The sequence below is a fragment of the Mugil cephalus genome, chromosome 21, assembly GCF_022458985.1.
Source record: "Mugil cephalus isolate CIBA_MC_2020 chromosome 21, CIBA_Mcephalus_1.1, whole genome shotgun sequence".
Classification (NCBI taxonomy): Eukaryota; Metazoa; Chordata; class Actinopteri; order Mugiliformes; family Mugilidae; genus Mugil; species Mugil cephalus.
This window is the reverse complement of record NC_061790.1, coordinates 6,406,256-6,420,409: the sequence shown is the minus strand read 5'-3', so window position 1 is coordinate 6,420,409 and position 14,154 is coordinate 6,406,256. Positions and strand designations below refer to the sequence as shown.

The 14,154-nt window shown below is 40.9% G+C and overlaps 1 protein-coding gene across 1 annotated transcript; it reads left to right on the top strand.

The window, feature by feature from the left end:
- The first annotated feature begins 93 nt into the window (after positions 1-93).
- On the top strand, positions 94-5,809 carry LOC124999121 (cysteine-rich venom protein-like). The gene is made up of 9 exons (XM_047573892.1): positions 94-307; positions 1,699-1,847; positions 2,582-2,585; positions 2,696-2,799; positions 2,963-3,053; positions 3,725-3,867; positions 4,004-4,098; positions 4,443-4,525; positions 5,617-5,809. The coding sequence occupies exons 1-9, from the start codon at positions 109-111 to the stop codon at positions 5,742-5,744; spliced, it is 996 nt and encodes a 331-aa protein (XP_047429848.1). The 5' UTR covers positions 94-108; the 3' UTR covers positions 5,745-5,809.
- Positions 5,810-14,154: the final 8,345 nt, after the last annotated feature.

The window sequence follows — 14,154 nt, the reverse complement described above, 5'->3', positions numbered from 1 at the left end:
ATGATGACTCTGCAGTGGTAGGGTGTATCAGAGATGGTCAGGAGGTGGACTACGGGACACTGATCGCTGACTTTGTGAAGTGGTCCCAGGCAAACCACCTACTCCTGAATGTCCAAGGAGGTGGTCACTGACTTCAGGAGGAAGAGGACACGAGTGGAGCCCATCACCATCCAGGCTCTGGAGGTGGAAGTAGTGGATCGCTACAAGTACATGGGAGTCTACATGAGCAACAGGCTGGACTGGAGGGACAAGAGTGATGCTGTGGACAAGAAGGCCCTGAGTAGACTCTGGTCTTTCGATGTGTGCGGTGAGTTACTAGAGTCTTTCTTCTAGGCTGTTATAGTGAGTGCCCTGTACTTTGCTGTGGTTTGTTGGGCGGAGTAGTGCCAGCGAAAAAGACATCAGTAGGATCAACAAATTGACCTGGAAGGCTGGACATGTGATTGATAGGGAGTTGGAGTCGTTTGTCTCAGTGAGGGACAGGAGGACACTGGTCAATCCATCCCATCCACTACACCAAACATCAGAGGAGGTCGTTCTCCAGCAGACTAATTCAGCTCCGCTCCCATAGTGAACGCTACACAACTTCTTTTATTCCATACTCTCTCCAGCTGTATAACAGGTCATCGCTTTCTATGAACTATGGTACTTTGACCAATTGATTTCCCTTGTGAATCATTAAAGTCTGTCTTATACTTAAATATATCCAAAACTAAGGAGTTCATAATTGATTTTAGATGCAACAAAAACACAGCTGCAGACAGCATCATCCACAGTAAACTGGTAGAAAAGGTTGCTTCATATAAGTATCTATTTTTTTTAACGAGAACCTCAAATTTGATGTGAACACTGCAGATATTGTGAAGAGGGGCCAACAGAGAATTCATCTACTCCACAAACTGAATTCTTTCTCAGTCAGTCCTGTTATCCTCTGTCGTTTTTATCATTCTTTTATTGAAAGTCTCCTGGGCTTCTCTCTCATCTGCTGGTTTCCCAGTCTTATGCTGAGAGAGCAAAAAACAAAAAAAATCTTGCATAACATTATAAAAACATGTTCCAACATCACAAGAGTGAAGTTTTGGGACTTGACCAACTTTTGTGACCAACAAACTCTTAGGACATTTTGTCTTCTCCTGGTCATGTGCTTGCCAGTGAATTTTCTCTGTTGCCCTCTGGTCATCAGTATGCTCTACCTTTCTGTCAGACAAACCTTCTTTTAAAGTATTTTATTCTCTCTGCCCTTCGTCTCTTTATCTGGGCACTTTTTTTTAGTTAGTTTAGTTGTATCTATTTATTCTATTTATTGACCATTGATTCCACTGTGTTCCTTGGAATTTTACTTGCTCCAGCCTGCTTTTTTTATTCTACTTTCAACTGTTTCTATTGTGTGTGTATTGTGTGTAATAATATGCAAACTGTCAAACCAATTGCCCCTGGTGGGATTAATAAAGTTAAGCCAAGATAATCTGTCTATTTTGGCGTGGTATTGAACTGCATTAAGTGTACTACTATAAGCAGTCTACTATAGCTAAAGTGCCTAATGGGTGTAGTGTTCAGTAGCCTAAGGACCCTTTATCACAGTTGAACAGTGTAAATATAAACCTGCGGGTTTCCTCACATCCCTCAAGGACGTTTCTCAGGTGCTTTCTTCAGATTGGTCGTTTGAAACATCGGATGCCCTTGAATTTGTTTGTCCAGTTGTGACGTGTCCGTGCAGTCCTCCCTATATAAATCACTCCCGTGGTCCTAAGAGGTTACCAGTGCTGGACTCGACCATGCATACCTTGTCTTTCGTGAGTGTTCTGGGCCTCTTCGCCATCTTTCAGGTGCCCGGCACTTTGGCAGAAGTAAGTATAATCTCCTGATAGCTCAATGGTGTCTCATTGTGTCTTTACAATTAATAATTGGTTACCACTTTCCCTTTTCTCAGACACGATAATAGTAGATAATAGTTAGATGATACTCGTACTGTAACAGTTTATATTATAAAATGCACCTTTACGGCATCTGTTGCCCAGATAGGGGAGTAGCAGCGCCAGCAGACGACGCCATGTTTTCTTAGGTCAGTTGAGTGGCGGCACTCTCACCGTGGACAGACGCGTTTTCCGGAGCTCTTGTTTAATTTTTAATGTTTAAATTAGCCATATGTTTAAGTTCAATTTTGCTTCTCAACACCGTGTGACCTTCGAGTTTCATCTGGCCTCTATTATGTTCATGTGAGAATAAGTGGCAGCCGTACAACCGGGCATGATAAGGTTGACGTAGCTCACGTCAATCAACGAAGAGCATGGTGGAAACTCCAGTTCAGTTCAGTTCAGTTCAGTTCAGTGTGGCTGTGAATGTTTCTCCTAAGTTAACTCAGTCCATCAACACGGACCTCGAAACGTCCCATCGCCGTCGATGGGGTGACTGATTTCACCGAGACCGGTGTATGTGACAAGACGGTCACGCTTCAGTAACATCAGCTGATAGGATCACACCACCCTTACGACATTGCGCGTTTTTGGTTTGTTTTTTCATTTGTTCTGCATTTAAATAACCTCTATTTTCTTCCTCTCATCTCTGAAAATCATCCCTGAAGGATGGTGAGTGTTTGTTGGTTTTCTCACATCTTCACTTATTCTAATTTTGCAAAACCATTCACTCATTCGTGCTCACCATTTTTCGTTTCTTTTATTTTGCTTTATCCATTTAGGCATTGCCCTGACCCCCACTTTTTCAGAGAAGACTGAGATCGTGGACAAGCATAATGACCTGAGGAGGAGCGTCCAGCCTACTGCTAGCAACATGTTGAAAATGGTACAGCTGCACATTAATATTGTCATTTTGAATGACTCTGAGCATGAACTGTCAGTTAATATAGCTTATCAGCATAAATCATGTGCAACATTGTTCATGGTGCATTTTTCACTTGTCTGCATGTGCTGGTTTAATGGCCGCTCTGTGCCCCTGCTCCCCACAGAACTGGAACAGTGAGGCTGCAAAAAATGCTCAGGTTTGGGCCAACACCTGCTCCATGGGTCACAGCCCTGAAAGCTCCAGAAAGATCAGCAGTGAGTTTCTCCCTCTTTTGATATCTAACACAAAAAAGTGCTTCATACTGTCACTTCACGTGCACAGGGAGGAGTTAGTTTGGATTTGTTTGTTGTTTTTTTTGACTATTTTATTTTATTTTATATTTCTTGTGTTCACATATATATGCAACAAAGCTACAGTGTCAAAGTAATTTCCCTCGTGGATCATTTAAAGTCTGTTTAAATCTAAGTCTAATGTCTAATGAAATTACCTTTTAAACTATCCTGTGACTGTCAAAAAAAAAAAAAAATATATATATATATACATATATATATATAAAATACAAAACTATTTGGAGTTAGCAGCTCTTAAATACACTGTACCCACCGTATCTACACTACTGGATGGCAGATAAACATGTGGCCTCCCAAGCTAGCAGTTTACTCTGGGATTTCACTAACGCACCGATAGACTCATTTAAATACAGGCATTTCTGCTTTGCACGAGATCATGTTTTAAGGAAACAGAAAAAAAAGGATAAGAAATGTGTATGTTCCGTCTGAGGGGAACGGATTCAGTCTTTATAATAAACTCTACAGTGAAGGTGATGAATGTTCTTTCATGTGTGATTGCAATTTTAGCTGATTTTGGGGTTTAAGAAGTCAGACAGAAACCAAAGTATCTCCCTTTGCCTCCTCTTTAACCGTAGCCAGCGGCTGTGGGGAGAATCTCTACATGTCCAGCTCCAGGGACACCTGGACCAGCGCCATCCAGGACTGGTACGACGAGGTGAAGGACTGGCAGTACGGAGTCGGGTCTGTGAACGGAGGAGTGGTCGGACACTTCACCCAGGTCTGGTGCTAATTTATATATCTATATAACGGATTAATTTAGACTCATTTAGGTGTAAACTGGCCACTGCCCACTAAGGAAATAAAACATTGCTATAAACTGGAATGCCACTGATCATTATTTTGGGTCTGCACAGGTTGTTTGGTACAGGTCTAACCAGGTTGGCTGCGCATTGGCCTACTGCCCCAACTCTACGTACAAGTACTTCTACGTCTGCCACTACTGCCCCCCGTAAGTACAGACCAGAATAAACTTCTTCATATCTTTTATTTGTACATTTCTCACCATGATAAGATAACCTAAGAGCTATTCAAATACACACAACTTATCACGAAGTGATTGACCTGCAGTTCTGTCAACACGAATAACAGAGTGGATGCAACAAAAGCTCTGTAATGTGTGTCATGAGGAGAAATGTGCAATTTGCATCTAATTTGTCTTCCTACATCTCCCCGAGTGGCTATTAAATAGTCATTCAGAAGCGTCTTGCATTGTCTGAGGATTGTCATCTTTGGGCTGGTTCTCTGCGTCTTTGCTGTTGAGCTTAATATTTAATGGTGTGGCCTACATTGCAGTGGGAACTACCAGTACACTCACCCCTACACCAGCGGACCCTCCTGCGGCGACTGCCCCCACGCCTGCGACGACAAACTGTGCAGTACGTAACACACGAAAAGCTGGGAGATGCCGCGATGATTGCAGTTTCTGTCAGTGAAAGTAGCAGCCGATTAGCTTGTGCAGAGGCAGAGATGATCAGAAATGAGTTCTCGAGTGTTTCATTTGATTTAGTCGACAATAAGAGAGTAAGCGTTTAAAAAAACACATTTGATTTAGCAAAAAATACATGAAATCAAGTCCAACAAAGGTTTAAACTGAACACTTACAGCATTTCTGCGAAGCAGTTTGGAAATCTGTTGGTTAACCCACAGAAAAAAAAGTGGGAAGCTCATTTTTCTCCTTACTTACCTTTTATATAATTAGCACGCAAGGAAAAATGTTGCTAGGCCTTACTACGTGAGACCCAACCAGCTCATGTCTGCCTCCAGACGCAAATCCCCTCTGAAGAGCAAGTTCACATGAATATGTTTTTTTATTCGGTTATAGCATAAGCTATAATGAGGTGGAAATACACTGGGTTCTTTTAGTGGAAGATCAGGAGAGTATCTTTTAACTTTAACTCACGGTAGATGGAAAGATTTATAATAACATCACAAAGATTTTGTGTGACCAAGGAGCTCCTTATTTGTAGCTGACAGCTTGACACTCAAGAACGGTCCAGGACCGTCTTGTATAAATCCAGTCATAAGTGCTTCAAATATGTTGCTGTTAATGGGCAGGGCTGGCTTTTCTTGCCGTCTGCTTGAAAATAAAGTATGGTCATCAACACCTCTGTGTTCACCTGACGCTCCGAACTCACAATCAGCATGGTGAATTAGGTGCAAGGTGTTCCTCTTCAGTAAACATTCGGGGAACTCTGTGTTAATCAGTTGCTAAAAATGATCACTGCTTCATACATGACTGAGTTCAACTTGGTGCGTGTCCACTTTGCCACAAAAAAAGGTCTTTATTTACCAGTCATTGCTATAACTTGCTGAATGTCATTAATATTTAATGGATGACACTTTGGAGACATGAGATATTATTTTGCGGCTGTAATCTTCAGCAGTTCTTTATTCACAGTCAAATGCAAGCTGTATTTTCTTCACTTGTTCAAGTTTGTTCAAGCTTCCTTCTCCGTTTCTCTCTCAGCCAACCCCTGTCCTTACACCGATCAGTACAGCAACTGTCCCGATCTGAAGAACCAATGGGGCTGCAGCAACTCGGACGTGGCCTCATGGTGTCCCGCCTCCTGCAAGTGCACCGACCAGATCATCTAAACCCCACGTACACGTCCACATGTGCGTCAGACGGTCTAAATAAAGAAACAGCGTTATAAATGAAACACCGTTATAGTGTCCTTGATTCTCTCGGCCTAGTACCACCACATAACCACGTTGTTCTGCCAGCAAGTAAATAAGTACTCGCCTCAGGATTAATATCTCAGGCTGTTTGACCTGCCCAGTGATTAGCAGAACTTGAAGAGGACATTTACTTTGGCACAGCGACCCTCTGGATAAACACTGGCCGTGGCGGCAGGTGGCCTTTGGCTGCATGTGAGGTGAAAAATCCCAGAGAGGAAGTGGAAAGGTGGAAGGAAAGGTTAATTCCATGGAGGTTTCCCAAAGCACATCCACAGTTTGAGATCACTAAATCTAAGCTTTCAATCCTGACCCATACACACAGTGTATCACTATTTTCACATTTACTTAATACTATGCCACATAGTACCACCACTAATATTTTTTTGCATACCGTACAAAGGTTAATAATCTTTTATTAAGCCATTTTAGGATGAAGTTTTTTTTTTTTTTAATTCTCTTTGTAGTGCTAATGCAGAAATTGTCCTTTGTTTTGTCATGTCACTGCAGTGACCACGATGTTAGTTACACATGAGACAGACGGTCACCTCTTATGACATTAATTAATGTGTTTTAGCATTGATCTCATAGTTGCTGCACTGAACTGGATCTGCATGAATTAAATACAAACACATTCTTGATATAATGTCCTGTCCTGCATGACTGCGTGGTGCTTCAACACTGTCAGCTCCTTTGAAAAGAAAAGGATGCTCATCTTCTCATCCACATCTGAGGCTGAGAGCGGGTGCCTCTCCTCGGGGGTCAGCCAAGTCGTGTTCAGGCTGCACAGCGGGGTCCCGGTTCAAATGAGGCTGCGCCGGTACGAGAAGCACAGACCCAGGCACGCAGGGAAGCGTGTCTCGAGTTCACCGTGGCGTTGAGTGGAGGTTTTGTTGTTTTTCTTTTGGCTCATAAAATAATCCACTTGAACTTCAACATTAGCTTTCCGATTGCCGCGCCGCCACCCGCGCCGCTATTGTGTTGAAATTAGGCCCCCTTTCCATGTGCTAATGCCACTTCTTTCAGTGAAAATAAACACTTTCTGTAACGTGGTCTGCAGGCCAAACGAATGTCGGGAGTGGGGGGGGGCTTCTTGCTTCTGCTCCCTGCAATCCTAACGACGCCGACTACGAGACAGACATGAGAACCACCTGAAAGTGAGAGGACACGGGAGCTGGAGGGAGTGCTATTCCCCCAGCAGACGAGAGATAAGGGGATGAGTTTTTCCTCTGCCAGTGGGCCCGGCGATAGCAGAGGTCCTCTGGTTTGGCCGGGCTTGATAAGCCCTGTCTTGCCATCCTGTGGGGCTTATCAACTGCAGCAGCGAGCCTCAGCAGTTGGTCCCAAGGCCAGAAAGTGTTTATGACTTTGGCGTCGGTTTGTCTTCCTGAAATGTAGATTGTGTAATATGAGGCATAACGACCAGTGCATTAGATTTAATACAAATCAACAATGCAACCTGGTAAGTTTCTGCAGCCCGTTCTGTGTAATCGAAAATCAGATATGTTAACAGCCAGACAGCTCTCTGCATATCTAGTGACAGAGACAGTGGAGACATTCCTCTTGTTATTGCGTTTAATGAAACACTGTTAGAAATGAAGGAGATAAAAGTGTAAAGAGGTAACAGGGAAAAAAGAGGGACGGCTGTAGGCTGGCGGAAGCACATAGAAGACGTTTTTACAGGCAGGAAGAAGCAGACGGATCAGTTACATCAGTCTGTCCAGACTAGAGACGGTTCATTAAGTCTGAGCTGTTATCGCTCCGCATCACAGTCCCTTCGGACTAGAAACAGGATGCGAGAAAAAAAAAAAAAATGAACAAAGATCTCAGGGCTCGGTGCAGCAAACTGTACTTGATTTACTTTATTCAGCTGACTTGAAAACCTAAGTTTACATTCTCCACGAGTGTAACGAGCCTTTGATAGTAAACGTTTGATTTAAATTGCCTGGGGGAAAAAAATGAACTGGAGGATTTTACTTCACCAGAGCAAACCAGGAAAGTTTTTCAGTATCACTTATCATCCATATACAGCAAGTACATTTGTTTAATCTCAACTTTTACCCCAATAATGCTGAAAAATTAAACGTCTAAGAGATGTTTAATTTTTCTGCATTATTTCTTGAGTGTAATTATATCTAATGTCTATAATAAAATATACAAAATATACAAAGTCTACAAACACCCCTGTTAAAACTTAAGGTTTTTGTGACGGTGCATCATGTTGCATTGTTGTTGTAATGTTCAAAATAAAGATGCATGGAGGTGTATGCAGCAAGGTCTTTATTGGCCTTATTCATAACATTTTATCGCTTAATAATAGGATTTTATTCAGCACAACAATTCTGCAGACGATTTTCTCTGGTTGAAATAAAGCTGATGTCTTGTTCTTAACACCTTCAAGCAACCTAAGTCCCCACAATCAGGATGTGAGGTTTGTGAGTCATCTTCGCTTTTACAAGTTGAGCGTTCACTTTCTGTTTTTTTCTGTTTTTTGTGCCTTGTGATTAACGTCATAGACTTCAAACAGTCCCCATCTGTGCCGGGAGCATCCTGCGCCCACGGACTCATTTTCATTGAAACCCTCTAAGGCCTCTACGTGGCACAGCAGCCGTTTTCTGGATGAGCGCTAAAGTCCTCACGGCTTCACCTGGGAGATGTCGGCTCCTGCGACGGGAACAGTCAGAAAGGCTTCTAATGAGAGCTGCAGTCGTGCGGCTTCCTTCCTTTCGCTGAGTGCCTTTAGATGCCGCGCAACAAAGCCCGCTAACAGGCTCCTCTTAAGCTTTCAACGCGCAAACGGGGGAACATCTGAGGTGAAGCCCGTTGAGAACAGACCCCCTATGTCACATGCCAAAGCACTGACAGATCACTTTCATCGATACAGACTTGAGGGAAGGAGGGCTGTAGTCATGGCAAACACTTTATTTCTAATCTGTATGAGGTGGCCGGTGCTATAGTAACTGCATACTTCCCTTTATTGTCCTGGGGAGCTCCTAACCTAAAGACTGGGTCCACAGTGCGGGGAGCCTTTGTGTGTCCAAAGCTTCCTGAAGTACCTGTTTAGTGCGACTGTTGTTTTATGGGCGAGCGTGATGGCTACGAGTTCAGGCGGTGGACAAAGACCGGCTAAATAAAACAGGCCTGGTTCACGTCATCCATTAGCAGGCAGGCGGGTGTTGTTCTTTCTCCGAGCCGCTGCCCTCTTTTGATGGCTATTCTCACTCAATAGCCCCTCCAGCAAATGTACATTACACAAACATTTGGAGAGGGGTCCCAAACCAGCACAAGAGGAAATGGTTAAAGTGGGAGTATCCCAAACACAATATATGGAAAAGCGTACGTTCACGCACAACCAACAACTGCGAGAGAAACTAAATAGAGAGAGCGAAAGAACAAACTCAAGAGTTAATTGCTGTTTTGAAGTTTCATCTAGGCTGTGTACAGTGTACAGTCAAAGATTTGCCTCAGTTTACAGACTGATATAGTCATGATATCTTAGGAAGATAATTACTAAGTGCGACTTTGGCTCAAGGAACCATTAAAGGATAAGGATGTTAGATGCAATTAATGCCAATTTTCCTCTAGGGTAAAGCATTTGAAGCCATTATTCCTGTGTGAATTATCAATATATACCTTTGAACTAATCATTAAATAGCTTTCTTTAATTTTTTTCTCTTCATTTTATTTTGTTATTTTGTCTGTGACTTACTTCTGTTCAGGTGATGAACAAAATGAATAAATATAATGAGAAATGATGCTTTTCTTTTATGGAGACGTGTGTTGTTTCTTATGATTTATTGCACAATAAAGTGCTGCTAAGGTCAAAAAAACTCATTTCGGGTTGCCAGGTTGTGAAAAATTCCTCGGTTCATTCATTTTACGGCATCTATAAATGTCAGAAATACATAGATGCTTAAAGTAAGTAGACGCATAAGTCAGTTTTATTACTTGTGTGATATTTTTATGAACAGTTTTTGACTATAAATTATTGTTTATAATTAATGGTTGAGTAATACATTTATCTGTCGTGATGAAAAGCAGCTTTTTTTTATGAGCAGACCTTTATCTTAAAAAAAACTAAAATAAAGGTAAAAACGTCCAAACAAGCCTTCATAAAGACGAGCAACAAATACCAAACTTGGCTGGAGTCTCCAAACACTTCTGGAGTTCAGACATCTGACAGTGTTCAGCTGCTCCGTGTGGAATTCAATATATGAAAGCAGATTATTGTTCTGTTTGAAGGTTATAATGGATCACATTTAGAGCGGAGGATGTGCTCAAAATTGAGTCATATTAACCCCTAAAACTGATTTTTAGTAGTTTGATATGCTACATTATTATTTATGTGTATTTACAGAATTAAAGTTGCAACAAAAAAAGCACAGACGATACATCTTTCAACAATAGCAATGGCACATAAATATAAATGAACTTTAAGCTATTCAAACTGGATTAAATAGTTGTAATTTAATGCACATTAGCTTCTCTGCTGAGCACAGAATGTGGGATGAACTCAAAACATACAGTATGGATCCATACTAATGAACTAATATATCATGTAGTGTCGCTCACTGCTGGGTTTTTAGTATTTAGACAAAAAACAGAACTCTGTATAAAATGTATGACGCTTTGAATAAACACACAACGCTAGGGTCTCTTGAATCATTGTATTTAGATATATATATATATAAAACATTTTTTTGGACCTCAACAAGGCAGCATGTCATTAAGTTGTCATGTTTCTCCAACAACCAGCCCTCAGATTTCTCCAGTGTCTTATTCAAGCTGTCAAGTCAATTGCACATTTCCTGAAATATATTTCTGTGTGAAATTTGTGAAAATTGATATCTGGGAAACATGCCTGAACCATTTCTGTGTCACATGGAGTGAGGCCCAGCGTCCTGACATATATTGCATGACAGCGGAGCGTTACTTTCATTCCAGCGCGCTGTTCTCACTGCTGTTCTCTGGGTACTTTTTCCTGCTCTTGGCTTCAATAATAAATAAGTCCCACAGGTCTTTACATCTGCTTATCACTGCTGCCACAGTAATCTGAGGCAGGCATTTGCCGAACCTAATATTTGCACAGAAGACCGGGAGAGCACTCCCCTTTTCTCATCCTGGTAAATCTGTTAACCATTAGCCGGTGTCAGACAGATGCAGGGAACCAAATCTGTACGCTTCACTCAGGAATGACTTGGTCATGCAAGGGTCAACCACGCACGGTTCATTATTTCAATGGGCAGCTGAAGCATTCCTGGTACGGCAGTAATGTGTCGTGAGAAAAAAATAGTTGGAAGGTCAAGTCTTCCTGGAAAGATGCTCAGTTGTAAACCATAAATCCATGAAATGAAGTTAGTGTATGAAGTCAGAGGCATAATATGGCCAAAGATATGATTCTCGGAGGCAAACAGGATAATTTAATTGTATAGTAAATTTATGAAAAAGTATGTCATATGAGGAAAGTGGAAATATCTCATTAAAGGTATTGTTGTGTTCAAATGAGGCCCCATTTTTTCACAACCAGAATCAGAAACGCTGAAGATTAATGGGTAGTTAATATATTGTAATTCAGTTTAATATTGTTTTCTATGTAATTATATTTTATGTTGATGTCACGTTGATATTCCCAATAACCTCAATGTTTTGTTATGCCGCTAGCTAGCTTTATTGTTAGCCTTGTTGACTCCTAGACGACAGTAGCCTAGCAACGGTGTTCACATGACTGACAGCGGAAGTTACCACATGTACATCAATTTAACGCATAATGTGGTATTTTTGTGAAATTCTATTTAAAGTTTATTGGGTTGTACGCAGTTATTAGTCAGTATTTTAACTAGATATAGTCAATATTAGCTTTTCTTTGCTAAAGTATCTAAAGTATCGCCATGTTAGCATTAGCTTAGCTAACTCGCTAGCTACCCGACACAGAAGTAACAGATGTGAATATGTAGAACTCATCTGTTGTGCGGTGCAGCCTGTTTTAGTTTAGAAACACTGAAAACAGCTGCCTGTGTTTGAATTTAGGAGCTGGAGCAACTAAAGATTCAGATGTTTTATTTTAAAGACAAATCTGAAATTATATCACATTACAGTAGGTGAAACCTGCATGGATCTGCACCAGCTGAGAAGAAAGGTAATCTTTGTAGATTCGTACATTTATTTGTACTTTTTTTTTTTTTTTGTTATTCAAATGAGTATTTCATCATGAGTTTTGGTTTATTGTCCACAGGCTGCATCTGGTTGAGGGCAACAAACTAACGTTATATATTTCCATGCTAAGCGTTCATGGGGAGTATATTCATACCAGGTAATTATGTCTATGCTTGCATAATCAGAGATCTTTGCTCACCACTTGGTGGTTTACAGCTGTAAACAACAGCGAGCACAGGCCTGGTAAACAAACTGTCATCATAATTGTCTAATTTATGGTTCAGTTAAACCCGGCCCGTACTATGGATTTCACCAAAGGCATTTGAAGAATTCTCATTGTAGTCTGAAGCTGAATATCCAAGCGTATGTAATTTACAGTGTTGTTTTGGATATATTGCTAAGAATTAATTTTCTCCTTTTAATGTAGTTTCATGTGTTAGTTTAATTAGTTTTGGTTCATCACTAACTAAAATGCACTAACAACATTCTTCCCCCAGATATGAACTTGAATACCATTTGCTTTTTGGTTCTGTGCAGGTAGAGCACAGCAGGTTGGTTGCTGCAGCCCAAAACAACAGTACGACAACGGTGAATGGGAACCAAAGCAATAAGGTATTTGTCTGGACCATTAATCAGTGATCTGAAAGTCAATATCAAGCTTCATAAAGCAGAGTGAAATTGCAAATTTACTGTTGGGTGGCAATTCCCTGTAACTTTATTATAAGGAGGGATCCCATTACATGTTTTTATGCTGACACTTGACACTTGGTCATAACTGCGCTGAGGAATGATTACTGTCAGGCTGGTATGTAGTCTCAGTACATTGTAACATGCCTCAGCCCCTTTGAATTGGTGGGTTCGGGCATTGTTCAGTTGCAACTGGTGTGGTAATACCAAATAACAAGTTAACAGTATCATGAACTGTGATAGGTGTAAACCGTACTCGAGCCAAGAACAATAAGGGACAATGCCAGGGTGGACCAAAACGGGAAGGCCGACAATCGAACTGCAATACAAGGCACTCGAGTGCACTGGTCCTAACAGTCTTGGCAAGGTTAGGCAACACGGTGATTATGAATAAGAAGGCATATGATAGGTCTGTAATAGATTTAATAATTTGCTCCATCCACCACCCAACCTCCTGGAAACCTGAATATTGTCAGAACCAGATGGTCAGTAATGAGTTTTCACTCCTTCACTTGCTTACTTGCTATATTTTCCTGCATCATGTTAACAGCCAGAAAAGTCATTAGATCACTGAGGCCTTTTATATGTGTTTACATGCATCAAAGGTTCAAAAGATACTTGAGCATTTAATTTACCAAAGAGGGTTGTACAATACAATCAAATACTGGAAAAAGAAAGAAAGTGAATATTTGATTTGCAGTATTTTTGCCCCCAAGGTCAAAGAACCTTAATGTTGATTATTAGATTAAATTGCGCAATGTCCGTACACGGACATTTGTAATGTTTGCAAAATTAAAAACCCTACATTAAAGACCATGTATTTCCACTGTACTCAAGTAGATGCATAAATCTCCAATATCTCAATATCTTGACAAATTAAACCCAAACTGAATGCTTCAAACAATAAAACTGAATGATACTACAAACCGTCAACCAATTCAAGCTTAAATTTATGTCTGTATACAGGGAAACTGTATAAATCTGAGCTGTTAACACTGTGCTGTGTGCTACTCAACATTTCAAATCTAAATGTTTAAGTCTGTTATCAGACGCAGCTACAGCGTTGTGATAACCTCTGCACACGCAAACATATACAAACCCTCTAGGAACATGGCAAACATCACATCGAGCTGTTTGTATAACAACTTTATATTTGAAGTTTGAATTTAACCAGGGCCTCCAAAATTTATGAGTGCTTTGGCTTGAGGCGTTTAACTGTCACGAGCTTTAAGAGCAGAGAGCAAACTTAGGGTCTCTCACGTACAGTAAATGGACTCTACTGTACATGTGTGCAGCAGCTCTTATGTAATTAACTCATATAATAACTAACATGTGGGCAAACATTTCAAACAGCTGTATAATTACATAAGAGACATATTTAACATATATCCTGTTTCACGGGGCTGCTGGAAAAGTCTTTGGTGTAATGAGTAAATTGATATTAATTAAAGGGATGTTTTTGCACAGCTGCCGACCAATTCTGCAGATG